At 49.0% G+C, this 14,654-nt stretch overlaps 1 protein-coding gene across 1 annotated transcript in view; it reads left to right on the forward strand.

Annotated features, from left to right (window-relative positions):
• ACTMAP (actin maturation protease) overlaps positions 1 to 14,321 on the forward strand; it is a 294,690-nt gene extending 280,369 nt beyond the window's left edge. The window contains exon 8 of the mRNA XM_086938014.1: positions 14,189 to 14,321. Within this exon, the coding sequence (XP_086794140.1) occupies positions 14,189 to 14,200 (12 nt within the window). The 3' untranslated portion in view covers positions 14,201 to 14,321. The remainder of the gene's footprint in view (positions 1 to 14,188) is intronic.
• The last annotated feature ends 333 nt before the right edge of the window (positions 14,322 to 14,654 follow it).

The following is a 14,654-nucleotide window of genomic DNA, read 5'->3' on the forward strand; positions in this document are numbered from 1 at the left end:
GGATAATTGGTACATGAGGTGGAATCAACCCGCAGGCCGCAGGTTTCTAACAAAAGCTTTGGGCAGCGGCGCCTAATATTTTACAAATTAAACACTGCACATTATACATTTAATCAAAGCAAAAAGAACTACAGCAGACTAAAATAACCAAAGCTAATACTAAGGAGCCAAACTTTAATTCCTTTTCTCCACCTACCTACAAACGTTATGGAAAAACTAACTTTGGAAGCACGCCCCAAGAGGCAGATGTAAAACAAGTAAACCCCATGTGCCTCTGCCTAAGAGGGAAAGTCTCCTGTAGACGTCACCTGAATCCAAGAAGGCAGTTTAGAACCACCGATCGCAATGACTACTGAAATCATAGATGTGACCCCCACCCCTCTGACAGTTGGCATTGAAGGTTTAACGGCCTCCTACCAGAAGTAACATTTCCGAACATGAACCCCAGCTGTAATATAAGCTGCCCTAGGCAATAGATGATTAATCATATTTTGCATGAATAGCCTATTACTCTATGAAACTGGAGTGAGGTATAAAGAACTAAGTGTAATTTCCTGTCAAGATTCTGCCACCAAGGGTCCTAACCAGATAACCTCCCTGTCAGGAACCACCTTGAGATAAAGAGAACCAGCTCAGAGAACTCAGGAACCCCACTCAATTGGGTGTGGTGATGACTGAGGAAGGAAGCCTTGTGAGACAAAAACCTCATGGAGACCTCCTATAAATGCTCAAAGGGTACATGTTATAGTGCCCTAAGAACCAGCGGAAGGTCCAGAGGGCGGAATCCGAGACCTGGACAGAGGCCTTGCCACCAACCACCATTGAAGAGACGCAAATCATACAGTTCCAGTTCCTACAAACTACACAAAGATTTCCTGAAGCCCATGGCAGCTGACCACAGAATCCTCATGGCACAGACTGCCACACCCTTTATTAAAGCTATTCCGTAGAACGTAAAATGGCTGGGCCCCCCAATTTTCCTGGATTGCGCCTTCCTTTCCTTATATCAACTCTGAAAGAATCCCAATGGTTGTCTTAAGCCTTCAAAATGAAAATCTTGTGAGACTTTTGGAACCAACTAGTCACCTTACTAGAAAACCCCATATGTTGCAACCACAGCCATTCAATAACTTGGCTGTCAACGCAAGCCTCAGGAGGGCGGAAGATGTTAAAGACAGATCACTCAAATGGAACGAAATGGGAGAATCTGTTCTCTCTTCACTGACATCTGCTGGAAAAGAAGAAACCAAAACGTTCTTGTAAAAAAAAAACTGTGATCATCAAGGGTTTGTTTGTGGAGGGCGGGCATGGTGGCTTCCCCGGTATGCCTTAGATGTGAACAGGAGGATGGGACCCTGATACACACGGTCTGGCATTGCCCTTCCTTCGCGCCGTATTTGGAGAGCGGTGATATCCTGCCTTTCGGAGGTGTTGGGCTGGGACCTGCCCAGGTCACCGATATTGCTGCATGTCATGGAGGGGATTGGGGTTAACATCTATAAACGCCATCAGATGTTGTTGGGATTTACGTTGGCAAAGAGGGATATCGCCAGGGCTTGGAACGCGCCAGCGCCACCATTAGTGTCCGTATGGAAGAGAGGCATGGACTTTTGTATGGGCATAGAACTCCCTACCTTCACAGCCAGAGGTTGCCCGCAGAAACATTTTAAAATGGGGAAGCGGTGGGCTGATTATCGATGGCTGATGCTCGAGCCGGTTGCTGAGAGGGGCCCCCCCCTTCCAGTTTGATGTTGCCCCGTGGGTGCAAATGGTAATCGACTACATATATAAGTGTGTGGCTGTGAAGGGTGTAGTGCAATGCCATGTTCCAAATGTGACTAAGAGTTTGTTAGTGCGACTGGGGGTGGGGGGTGAAGGGTGTTGGGGGAGTTCTAAAAGGTATTTTTCATCTGTGTTGCACTTCTACATCCTTGCTTCATTTTCTTTTCCTTAAAAAAGTCAAAGTCATGATGTTGTCTATTGATTGTGCGGAGGTCTCTGGGGTACAGAGCCCTGCGTTATATGTGTCACTTGATTAATAAAATCTGTTTTAAAAAACTGTGATCATCAATACCTTCTCTCTAAGTAACTAGTGAAAGAGCAGCCACTGGATCACTGGAATTTTGTCCAAAGGCATACAGCAGGCCCAGTGCCAGGACTTGGGGTGGCACCTAGTGCCAATGCTACCAGAACATACCACTGGGAGCACTACAGATGCAGAGGGGCATTGTGCTGGGAGGCAAACAAGTCCAAGACAAGAAGCCCAAACTTCATGCATAATGCGTAGGAGAATATCGAGATATTAGTATTGTGCTACCATAAAACCATAGCAAAGATAGGGACAACCAAAATATTGACATGGTATAAATAAATAGGCAAGTATAGCTTTTATTATACTTGACTCCACCACATATAAGCACTTGATGAAATAGCTATCTTAAAAGTGCTTATATGTGAAGTTAGAAATAGCAAATCTAGAATTGCCTATAAATACTTAACCTATTAATGTTTTGTTTGCCAATATGCTTTCAGCGATATTAATGTAGCACAATAATATAAACATGGTATTCTGACATATAACCAACAAAAGTGCAGAGATGAGGGAAAGAGCCTGCTGAGGGCATCTACCCGACAGTTGATGAGGCATCTTAAGAGCTGAAAGAAATGTGACATAATTCTACCCAGTGGCCAGTCACATAGATCAGATGGACAGCCTTTTGGAGCTATCACAGTGCTGAAGTCTCTAAACTTTCTGTAATCTATGTGACATGGTGCCCCAGCCAGAGACTCATATCCTGCGTGAGGAACTTAAAGCCCGGTCTGCCAAGAATCTGGCACCAATCTACTGCAAATTCTGGCAAAGGGGTGAGATGCAATTTCACCAAGTTCAGAAAGAACGTGCCCCTGAAACAGACTGCACACACAAGCCATGTCCTCAAATGTCTAGTCCCGGGACTAAGCATGCACCAACCAGTCGTCTAGATACGGGCACATCATCCTCCCCTCGTTGAGAGGAATCACCATAGGAGGAATAAGAACATTTGTAAATTCCCTTTGGGATGACTGCAGATTGAAGGGGAGTATTGTAAACTTATACTGCCAACTCAGAACAGCAAAGACAAGGAATGTCTGGTCATCTCACCACAATGACATTTGAAGATAAGCTTGCTCAAGGATGCAAGAAATTCCCAGTGGATACTGGTGGTAGAATATGTTTAATAATGACCATCTTGAAATGGATCATGGGGATGAAACAACTGAGAGCATTGTGGTCTACAAAGTTCTTCTCAACCATTTATATGACTGAAGAAAATACCTTGATCTCAAATCTTCTCTGAAACAGGCACCATTACCCTTTTTTCCCCAGGGGCTCCAGGATCTGTAAATGTAACTTGCTTCAGAATGTCTTGTTGAAAATGAGTCACCAGAACCCTTGTGTTGGGTAGCTTTGAGGAGAACTCTGTCCTTAGTTATGTGTGATGATGTTACGCACTCAGATATCGGAGACAGAACAAGCTCAAGTGTCATAGAATTAGGCCAAATTCCTCTCACTGGTGTAGACAGCGAAGTTGATCCCAGGGTCAGTCAGGGCCTGGGAGCAATGGAGAGTGGGAACGTAGAGGGAGGCTTGTAGGCCCCTTTGCATAACTATTGTTTGTCCTAGTAGGGACCATTATAGGAGTAACAGAAAAACCTGAAAGCCCTGCTTGAAGAATGAAAAGAATAAAACCAACTGGAATCAGTTTTTGATTTATCAGTATCTTGAAGATGTTTACTGTTCATTCATACTTTGGACACCATTTCATCCAAATCATGGCCAAAGAGGCGCTATTCACAGATAGGAAACTCGAAAGAGGAGGTTTTCTCAACGCATTCTGCCTCATCAAAACCCAACAATAATCTGTAACTCCCTTTCCAGATGTTTCGTGGTGGAGCGGGCGCACAGGGCCCTTACACAGAAGTCGCCGGTGGGGTCCCGTCCTCGGCGGTGATCGCCAATATGTTGAACTACCATGATAGGGACAGTCAAGCACAGGAGAAGGAACCACTCATGTATGACAACCATAAAATCCTTATCTTTCCGGACTATACTAGGCTCGTCCAGCGGCCGAGGCAGTCATTCACGGCGGCGAAGGCACGACTGCGGGATCTTAAACTTCTGTATGCTTTACTGTACCCAGCCCGCCTGCGAGTAGTTTACCAGTCTCGTACTCTGTTCTTTAATACCCCGGAGGAGGTGTTCCACTGGACTGATGAAACAGTGAAAATTAGGGTGCATACACCGCCGGGCCGAGACTCGGACTCTTCGTCGAGTGGGCCACAGGAGCGGACCCCCCGTCGATCCCGCAGCTGGAGCAATTAGAGGTCCAGATCGCGGAAGCGCTCCAAATCTGGGGGCGCGGCAGCGAACAACAAGAAGGACGCTCCTGACCTACCTCAGACGGACCCTTGATTCTGGACCTGTTGCATGACTGATGTAATGTACTCTTGATCGGCTGAGATGTGGGATAAGATGGAGACACCTGGGGCCGAAGTCCTGGGACAAGTTGAACTGATGTATTGAGACTGCTGACTTATGGTGAACTTGATTGCTGGGAAAGGCAGTAGAGGGGGGTGGTGGGGAAGTTGTATGAAGGGCAGACGTGTTACGTCCTAGTTATGGGTGTGTTCTGGGGATCCATTGGAGGGGGTGGTTCTCGGTTCCCCGTTGGGAACCAGGCCGCGATCCGACCACAACGGGTGCTTCCAAGTTGGGAGGTGCGGGGTGGGGGGTGGGAATTGGTAGTTGAGTTGGGATTGGGGGTGGGGGTTGCGCTTAATCTGCTGCTGTCTGTATCGTGGGTTGTATGCATGCTAGACCATTGGGGCCTTAGTGGCTCATATAGTGCTATTGTCGAATGTCACCTGTTCAGAGTGAGGGGCGGGTAGCTCCAGGCACCGTGCGCATTGTGAGTTGGAATGTGCGGGGGTTTTAGATAAGGTGAAGCGGGGGCGGCGCTCCGTTATGTCAAGAGAGCCGGGGCTGATGTCTTAATGCTTCAGGAGATCCACCTACTAGGGACGAAAGCGCTTTGCCTCCAACGCTTTGGGTTCTCACACGTTTTCCATGCAGGCTTTACAAGGGGCTCCCGGGGGGTTGCTGTCCTCATACATCGCAGGATCTTCTTTACATATGAGCAGAGTTGGTCTGACCCGCAGGGTGGGTACATCTTCGTCCAGGGGAGGGTCGGGGAGATAGGGTGACCTTTGGCAGCGTCTACGCCCCGCCGCCACTACAGTGGCCTCTGGTGGAGAAGGTTATGTCCCTTTGGAGTGGTATGCCCAATACCCTGGCCGTGGGCGACTGGAACGATGTAATAGACATGCGCCTGGATCGATGGCGGAGGGGGACGACTGGCGTGGATGTTGATGTGGATGTGGAGGGACCCCCCCACCACACTTCGGGCCCTCGCTACGGGTCTGGACTGGACTGATGTCTGGAGGTTTAGGCACAGAGCGAGCCGAGAATACACATATTTCTCCTCAGTACATGGCTCGTTCTCCAGATTGGATTACTTGTTCGTCCCTAGGGGTCTGTCGCACAGGATCGTGGCTTCCGATATCCTGCCAAGAGCCCTGTCGGATCACTCACCGGTGGCCCTTACCTTTCGAGTAGGCCCGTCTGGGCTTCCGTTTCGATGGCGCATGTCTGGATGGCAGCTATTGCAGGCCCCCTATAGAGATCATATGTCTCGGGAAATTGACAACTATCTGACCACCAATCATAACTCAGTGGATTCCCAGACGACCCTCTGGGAGGCCCTCAAACCTACCCTACACGGGGTAGACATATCCTGGTGTGTGGCGGCACTGGCGGAGAGGCGGCGGGATCTGGTGAGGCGTGAGGCGGAGCTGGAAACACTGGAGCGCAGAAGTAGGGAGGAGAGTGGTAGATTGGTAGGGCGGCGGCTAGTCCTAGCTCAGCAGCAATACACGGCGGTCTTACTCGAGGAGGCGAGGCAGGCCTGGCTTGCCACTCGTAGTCGGGTGTATCAATGGGGGGACAAGTCCTGTAAGATGCTACACCGCCTGTGTCAGGGCACTCTCCATGCCCAGCCGATGCCCAAGTTGTTGGACCCGGCGGGTTCACCGATCTCAGAGCCGTCGGATATCGCAGAAAGCTTCACGACATACTTTGAGGGACTGTACGCGCCCCTGGAATGCCTACCGGCTGAGACTGTTCAGCGATTCATTGACGACCTCCCCCCGCGCTCGGTTTCGGATGAGGTGCGAGACCTGTTGGACAGGCCCTTCACGGACGAGGAACTGGGCTCTGCCCTTGGCGAGCTCAAACCGGGCAAGGCGCCGGGCCCCAACGGGTTTCCATGCGAATTCTTTAAACGGTTCCATGTGCAGCTGGGCCCACGCCTGCGCCCGTGATCAAGGAAGCGCGAGATAGTGGGGTGCTCCCGCCGGACTGGAGACACGCCGAGGTGGTGGTCTTCCTAAAGCCGGGACGGCCTCCGGAGAACCACGCGTCCTACCGCCCGATATCGCTGATCAATACGGAGGCCATGGTCATGGCCAAGGCCCTAGCCAATATGCTTAAGCCCCATATTACGAACCTGGTCCACCCTGACCAGGCGGGCTTTATGCCCCGAAGGGCCACCAGACATAATATTAGGCGCGCCCAGGTGGCGGTCTCGGCCTGGAGACATCTGGACGAGCGGGCTACCTTGTTCCTGGCAGATATGGACCGTGCTTTTGATTCCCTAAGTTGGACCTACTTGTTTGCCCTGCTGCGCCACATTAACATAGGTCCTCGATTTCTGGCTTACGTGCAGCTGTTGTACACCGGTCTCATGGCCTCCATGCGAGTTGGGGGGGCTGTGTCCCGGCCATTTCCGGTTCAGAGGGGTACGCGTCAGGGGTGTCCCCTCTCTCCCTGTTTGCGCTGGCCATGGAGCCATTAGCCGCATGGGTGCGCATCGACGTCCAGCTGAAGGGTTTTCGCTGGTCCCCAGGCCTTACGGACAAGATAGCATTATATGCTGACGACGTATTGTTCTTCTTAACAGACGTCGATCGATCAGGGCCACGGCTGCTGCGCATTTTGCAGATCTTCGGGGAGTCCTCAGGCCTCTATGTGAACCCGGGCAAATCGACCTTGTGGGTCCTGGGCGGCGGGCGGCCGGCGGGTCACTGGGCAGTGGGCTTACAGTTGGCCCAGGGAGGAATGAAGTACTTGGGAGTTTTTCTGTCCGAGGATGCAGGTATCTCCCGCGCTCGTAACCTTGCCCCGCTGTGGGATCGCCCACGGGAGGATATGAAGGCATGGGGCCGCATGCCACTGTCCATATTTGGGAGGTCGGCCATCTTAAAAAAGGGTGGCGCTCCCACGACTTGTGTATCAACTACAGAATCATCCATACCCCATTCCGCCTCGCTGGTTTCAACAGGTTAATTTGGCACTGGGCGGATTCCTGTGGGATGGTGGGACAGTCAGGGTTGCGCTACGGACATGCTTTCGGTCCACATACGTGGGGGGCCTCGCCACATCTGATATACTCTCATACTATCAAGCCGCGCATTTTCTGGTCCTCAATGATTGGTGGTTCGGGGACAAGGGGGATCCAGCATATGCTGTTGAGCGCCACCTGATAGATTCGTCGTCCATCCATGTCCTTCTGTATTCGGCACCGCTTCGGCGGAATCTTCCATCCGCCACGCAGGTGGTCTTTCCGTCTGGCGGCAGGCGCTGCGCCGGATGGGATGGTGGATTGTCCTTACTCGGGAGACCCCCCTATGGCACAATGATCGCTTGCCCCAATTGCTGACCCTCAGGGGTTTAGGTGGGTGGGATGCCATAGGAATCTCCACCTTGGGGGATGTGATGTCAGGTGATACCTTGAAGTCGTTCCAGGATCTGCAGAATGACTTTGGGATGCCTCGCTCTCAATTCTTTCGCTTTCTCCAACTCCGACATGCACTGACACCATACCTGACGGACATGGACACCCTTCCGGACTTTAGTTCACTTGAAGCCCAGCTGTTTATTGGGGAACTGCCTGACAAAAAACTGTCCCATATATACCAGTCCCTGGTGCGGCATTGTTCCTCGGACCTACAGAGGTTGCGGGAGGCGTGGGTGGGGGATGTTGGGGGATTAGAGGAGGAAGACTGGATGGAGGACCTGGCGAGCCCCAGGGGGGCAGCTATTTCCACACGTCTGAGACTTGTACAATTCAAATACCTTCACCGCACATATTTCACTAGGGAGCGCCTGTGGAAGGCGGGTATGATACGGTCCCCTGAGTGCCTGCGATGTGGCTCTGAGGTAGGCACACTCTTACACACAACATGGGAATGCCCGGTGCTGCATAGATTCTGGACTGGGGTCTTTCGATGTTTATCAGAAGTATTGGCATGGGAACTGTCCAGGGAACCAAAATTGGCTTTGTTGCATGTTATGGAAGGGGTCGGAGGCAAGCGATATAAACGTCATCTATTGTTGCTGGGTTTGACCTTGGCCAAACGGGACATAGCAAGAGCTTGGAAGGCGCCTCTGGCCCCGCCTCTGGCTACCTGGAGGAACGGCATGGACTTCTGTATGGGGTTGGAGCAGCCTGTCTTCCAAGCCAGGGGGTGCCCCCGTAAGCACTTTCGGATTTGGAAAAGGTGGGCGGACTACAGGGGGCTGGACCTGGACCCCCCCCCCCGGAAAACGACCCCACTCTGACAATTTTATCACTAGGGAGTGCTGGAGCATGTTGGTAGTGCTCTGACGGTTTTGGCATATGATCATTGTTTCTCTTATTGGTCTTAGTAACCTGGTACATGTTAGCAGCGCAACCGGGGGGTGGGGGGGTGTTTGTATTATATAAAAATGTCTGACACTGCTGTGCCTGCTTCATTGATGTATGCAACAGAACCCGGTGACCGGGGCTTTGCATTTCCATTTGTGCAGACTAATAAAAAGTGTTTTGAAAAAAACAAAACAATCAATAACTATTTCCCCAGACATCCAGCTGAAGCCGTGATATGGTGAAATGATAGATCTGATAGGAACTTTACCTGCTTCTCCATGACGTGGCAGCCATGTGACCTGCAAACTCCTCGCCATTCTGGATGGTCAAAGTACGTTTCTGAAAGTCCTCGACAAGTGAATTGGACATAGAAATGTCATAATTCCTATACCACATGGGCAAACTTAAGCTTGCATTGGCATCCAAATATCCCACTGGTAGTGAAGGGATAGCATCATTTCTCTAGGGAGAAGGTCTATCAGACAGATTGGTCACAAGAAAATCCACTTTGTCTGTGGCACCTCCTTATCAGCACTCGACAGTTCATTAAGGCAGGAAAGAAACCTCTTTATTCCCACCAAATTCAATTTCTTCATAAGATCCCTATTCAGCTAACGGGGAACTGGGTCTTTATGAAACTGGTTCCAAATCTTCCCTATTGGTGATAGGAGCAGCTGTTTCCTCAGTCAACCAGGTTTTCCCTGAGGCAGCCATACATTTTGCTTGAATCCTACTTGCTAACATATTTGGCTTTTGAGTGAATCCTGGGTCTGCTCATCTTGATAAGATGACGATGAGGAAGGGTAGTCCTTGCACCTTTTTGATCCTTCTGGCATATAAAGAAGAGAGCTCCTTCGGGGTTTCCTTCATGAGGATGCTGAGATCCACCTCACAAAGGCCCTCCTACATGACCAGACGACAGGACAATGTATCGCAGTGACCATCAGTGGACTTGTCATGAATTTGCAAAGGTCAGAATCTGACAGTTCTCAAGTTGAGGATCAACATGCTTCCGCTATTGAGAATGTGTCTCAGTGACAAAGAATATCTTAAGCTACCACACAACAGCAACAATACCCAACAGGAGAAAGCACCCAAATAAAACAGAGATGGCTCAGACAAAAAAGCCTGCAGCATGTGGCATTTACACATGGCTCACAAAAGGCCAGCAGCACCATGTGATATCCACACGTGGCTCACCAAACCTGCCACATAGTTCCCATAGCCCCCAATACTGGGGAAACACTCAACTCCTGCCAAAGGCACCAAGATGAGGATTTGAGTTGGATCCCACTTCTTCAGGCTCGTGTAAGTACCTGAGAAGTCAGTCCTGAAATGGAGAAGCAAAGTAGACATGGTGGCAAAAAGAGGGTGTTAGAAATTGGATTTTTGGCAGGCTAGGGCTTGTGCCAAAGCCAGGCAGAAACCACCACTTTAGTGAGGATAAGGGAGTTACACTCCTAAAATAACCCCTGCTCACCCCTTTGGTAGCTTGTCATGAGCAGTCAGGCTTATCTTAGAGGCAGTGTGTAAAGCATTTGCACATAACCTACAGTAAGTCAGTGTAAGCACTACAGAAGGACACCAAACCGGTTTAGAAAAATATCCAATATTTTTATATATTTAAGAAGACCAAAAATGATAAAAATCCACAATACAGTACTTAAAATCCACAATTATCAAAATACGCTTTAAAAACAGTTCCTTGATGTCGATAGCTCCGTCCGGGGCTATCACGGCATCATGAGCAAACAAATCCAAACGGTTCTGGCTGACCGCGGCGTCGCGGGCCAACTACGGTGTTGGAAAGACCCGCAAACAGTACCTTTTAGAAATGCAGGGCGTTGGCAACATCTCGTTGAGCTTCCGAAAACACGGCGTCCACATGCGTCGGTTACGGAGGTCGATGCAGGAGTCGTCGGGCCCTTGAAGTCACACGCCTTGCAGGTCGATTTTCTATCTGGTGGAGTCAGGAGCGCTGGCGTTGGCAGGCGTTGTGTGCTGCGGTGCGAAGTACAGCGGTGCGAAGTGCAGCGGTGCAGCATGCGGTGCCCTCAGGTCGCGGTGCGAGCAGCGGCTCGGTGGTGGTGTCAGATGGCGTCGTCAGTGAGACTAGGGTTGCGGTGCGAGATGAAGGTGGTGCTGGTCACGGTGCTGGCAGGTCACGGTGCACGCAGCGGCGGCGGCGTTGCTGAAGTGCTGTTGTCGGCTGACGCACTGGAATCGATGGCACCGGCGTCGGTAGGCCAAGGCTGTGGTGCGGAATGAGGGCGGTGCGTCGTGTAACTTTATGAGCGGTGCCCTCAAACCACGGTGCAAGCAGCGGCGTTGATTTCGGCGTGGAGCGGCAGCGGCGGGGAGGCCCAGGCATCGTCATGGAGTGAGGCAGTGCGGAGTGCAGTGCCCACAGGTCGCGGTGCGAGCAGCGGCTTGGTGGCGGCATTAGCAGGAGTCGTCGGTGAGACCAGGGTCGCGGTGCGGCATTACAACGGTGCCCTCTGTGGTGCCTTTAGGACACGGAGTCGGCAGCTGCGTCATAGACGTCGTTGGGTAGCTGTTCTTCTGTTGCAGCACAAAACACACAGTCCCCAGTGCTGAGGGCAGAAGAGCTTGAAGTCTTTGCTGTTCCTAAGACTTCTTGAACAAGGGGCAAGCTCTACCTCAAGTCCTTGGAGAAACTCACAAAGTAGATTGCAGAAAGTTCAGTTTAGTCCTTTCACTGCCCAAGACAGAAGCAGCCACTGCAAGCCAACACAGCAAAGCACACAGCAAAGTGGTAGTTCCTCCTCACAGCTTCTCCAGCTCTTCTTCTTGGCAGTCTTCTTGATCCAAAAGAGTTCTAAATTTCAGGGGTCTGTGCCCAATGTTTGTATTCCAAAATCCTTTGATCTCTTAGGCAGAGAGTGTCTGTGCCCAGCCAGAACCAGTTATGCCTTCTCTGGTGTGATTTCCTGGCAAGAGGTGGAGACGGCATTGTCAGAAGCAGACCAAACCCTGTGAGGTGCAAGGAAATCTCCTCCCCCTTCCCCCATTGCAGCCCAGGTCTTTTCAGCCCTTTCCTGACCCTACCTAGACTATCTGGAGCCACTCCTGCTTCCCAGCCTTCTGTCATCCAAAACCAAGACAGCCAATCTAAATTCCAGCAGAGGCATACGGAATGACTAAGCAAGAAAAGAGTTCAGGCATACTAAACTTTATTTTCCTACCTAGTTCCCAGGGCCAGTTATGTTTATAAGATGTCATAAACAAACTTTCAATTCTGTTCTATGGGGAACAGGTAGGCTTGCAATAGTGAAAAACGAAATGGGCGGTAATTTACTATCAGGACATGCCACACACACCAGGGCATGTCCAACCTTTCACATACACTGCACCCTGCCCACAGGTGTATCTGGCGCCTACCTTAGGGGTGACTAACATGTAGAAAAGGGAAGGTTAGGGAATGGCGAGTGTGGGCACTGGCCAAGTCGATATGGCCGTTACAAACTGCACGCAGACTCTGCAATGGCAGATCTGCAGATCTGAGTTTACCTTTTTAGGGCTACTCATGTGGGTGACACTATCAGTGCTGCAGGCCCACTAGTAGCATTTGGTTTACAGGCCCTTGCACACTCTGTGCACTTTACTAGGGACTAACAAGTAAATCAAATACCCAATCATGGAAACACCAACCCATAACACAATTTACACAGAGAGCATATGCACTTTAGCACTGATTAGCAGTGGTAAAGTGCCCAGAGTCCTAAAACCAACACAAACAAGTCAGGAAAAAATAGGAGGAAGAAGCAAAAGGTTTGGGGATAACCCTGCAAAAAGGGAAATTTCCAACAGAGGGCAACAATGCACATGAACCAAATGAAATGTATGTTTAGAGATAGGATTAAGGCATTCAAGTCAAACATTCTGCTGTTGATCCGTATGATCTGTTGCTAGACATGCCATCTCACTGTTCTGCAAACTTCTTGCTTTCAAAAAATAGTTACATTTCAAAACCTTAACAGGGCTCGACAAATCTGAAAAATGGTACCAGTCCAGCAGGTCTAGTACTTTAAAAAAACTCCTCGACCTAACAGTAACCTACTTGACCTCCGTCTGCGAAAGCAGAGAAAATGTGACAAGATAACAAGTTTTAAAGGCCTCTTTATTGCTCATTTGCTTTGTGAGCAATAAAAAGGCCTTTAAATCTTGTTATCTTGTCACATTTGCTCCGTTTTCATAGACGGAGGACAAAAGTTGGTATGTTTTCCTACTCGCCCTTTTATGCTTTCCTTCTCGCGAGAAAGGGCGAGTAGGACCTAAAAATAGCTCGACCTCATAAAATTTACCTCGCAAATACGAGCGGTCGAGTGGATTTGTCGAGCCCTGCTTAAGCAAGATATACCAAAATGCAACACTGAGCAAATGTGTGCTACTTTGGATTCCGCAACCCGGAAATTGTTGTGCTGCGCCAATATTCAATGTGTCACATGCCAATAATGTTTATGGTAGAAATGCTGTGTTTGCGTGACTGTAAACATGATTTATTTAGCATTATGCTAACATGCACAGGAAAGCCAGTGGTGTCATTCAGGAGATTTGTTCTGGACTGTACCTGAGGCTCAACCTCCAGTACATTTCTCAAGAAGCAGACATTTGTTCAAGTGTAAATTGTGTAATAAATACACAGATTGTACAGATAACACTTGGGAAAATCACACATTTTTCTGTGAATCCACAGTTTGCGCCTGGTTTGATTTAGGGCTACTATGCCACGCAATTCCACAGTGCATTACTTTGCGTGCCATGAGTTTATCTGATTTTTCATGGAATCTTAGGGGGGTTTGCACACCCAGTTACAACTATTTCACACAAACTATCTGGGGCTAGGCACTACCGGACACAAAGCTATTTAGTGGTGCGCTTGTGCCAAATTTAGATGGAAAAGTCCTTTTGCACAATACAATTTTTCAATGCTGGTGATGGTGAGGGTGGGAATCCACGCTAAAACTTAATAAATCTGGGCCTCTATGACCTAATTAACCCTTTTGGTTACATGCAGTTTGCAGCTACCTAATGAAAGCTATTTTAGATGGTAGTTCAAAGTCATTATAGGACGTGTTTCTGCTTAAGATAAAGTTGAATCCATGAGACCCTTAAAGATGGCAACTAAAATATTGCCTAGAGGGTTAGGCCCAGAATTACTAAGCTTTTTCGCTGTCCTGCATTGCACAAGGCAATGCAAGAAGAATGCAAAGGCTTCAGTAAAATTTACAAAGCCATATAAGGGGCAATTTGCGCATCCTTGTTTGACTGTATAAAGAAACATAACGCAAAAGAGCGGCTTGCATTGCATTGACTTGCTTTTTGAGCTGGGATTGTTTCAAATAAAAAACATTTTTATGCTTGTTATTTCCTCTTTCCAGGGCCAGCTTTAGGATGTAGCGACCATTGACACCGCAGCAGGTGGCTAGCTTGTGAGGTGCTGTGATTTGAAATATCTTTTGGGTTTTAAAGCACCTGCTGCAGTTTCTTCTGTGTCCATCAATTTCCAGGCACTAATGAAAATGTCAAGATAAGTCTGGTAACTAATGTACCTGGTGGAGAGAGATCAGAGATTTGTCTAATGGTAGTTTTGGCTCATCATAAAGTAGCGCATAGGGCTAGTATGCTTGTGCACAGAAAGTGTACCATGCAGATCGCAGAATTGTATTATGTAGATAGCTCAGTTGCTTATTGCTTTTATCACAGAGATCCTTTTGTTTCTTGTAATTTATAAGTTACAATCCTAATATAACACAGTGAGCTATGATCTGGCATCAAAGAGCTGCATGCAAACTACAAGGTATAGGTTAGAGTGGACATTGGTTTTTCCTCAGTCTTTCATTTTCC

Source organism: Lissotriton vulgaris, chromosome 9 (assembly GCF_964263255.1).
Source record: "Lissotriton vulgaris chromosome 9, aLisVul1.2, whole genome shotgun sequence".
NCBI lineage: Eukaryota > Metazoa > Chordata > Amphibia > Caudata > Salamandridae > Lissotriton > Lissotriton vulgaris.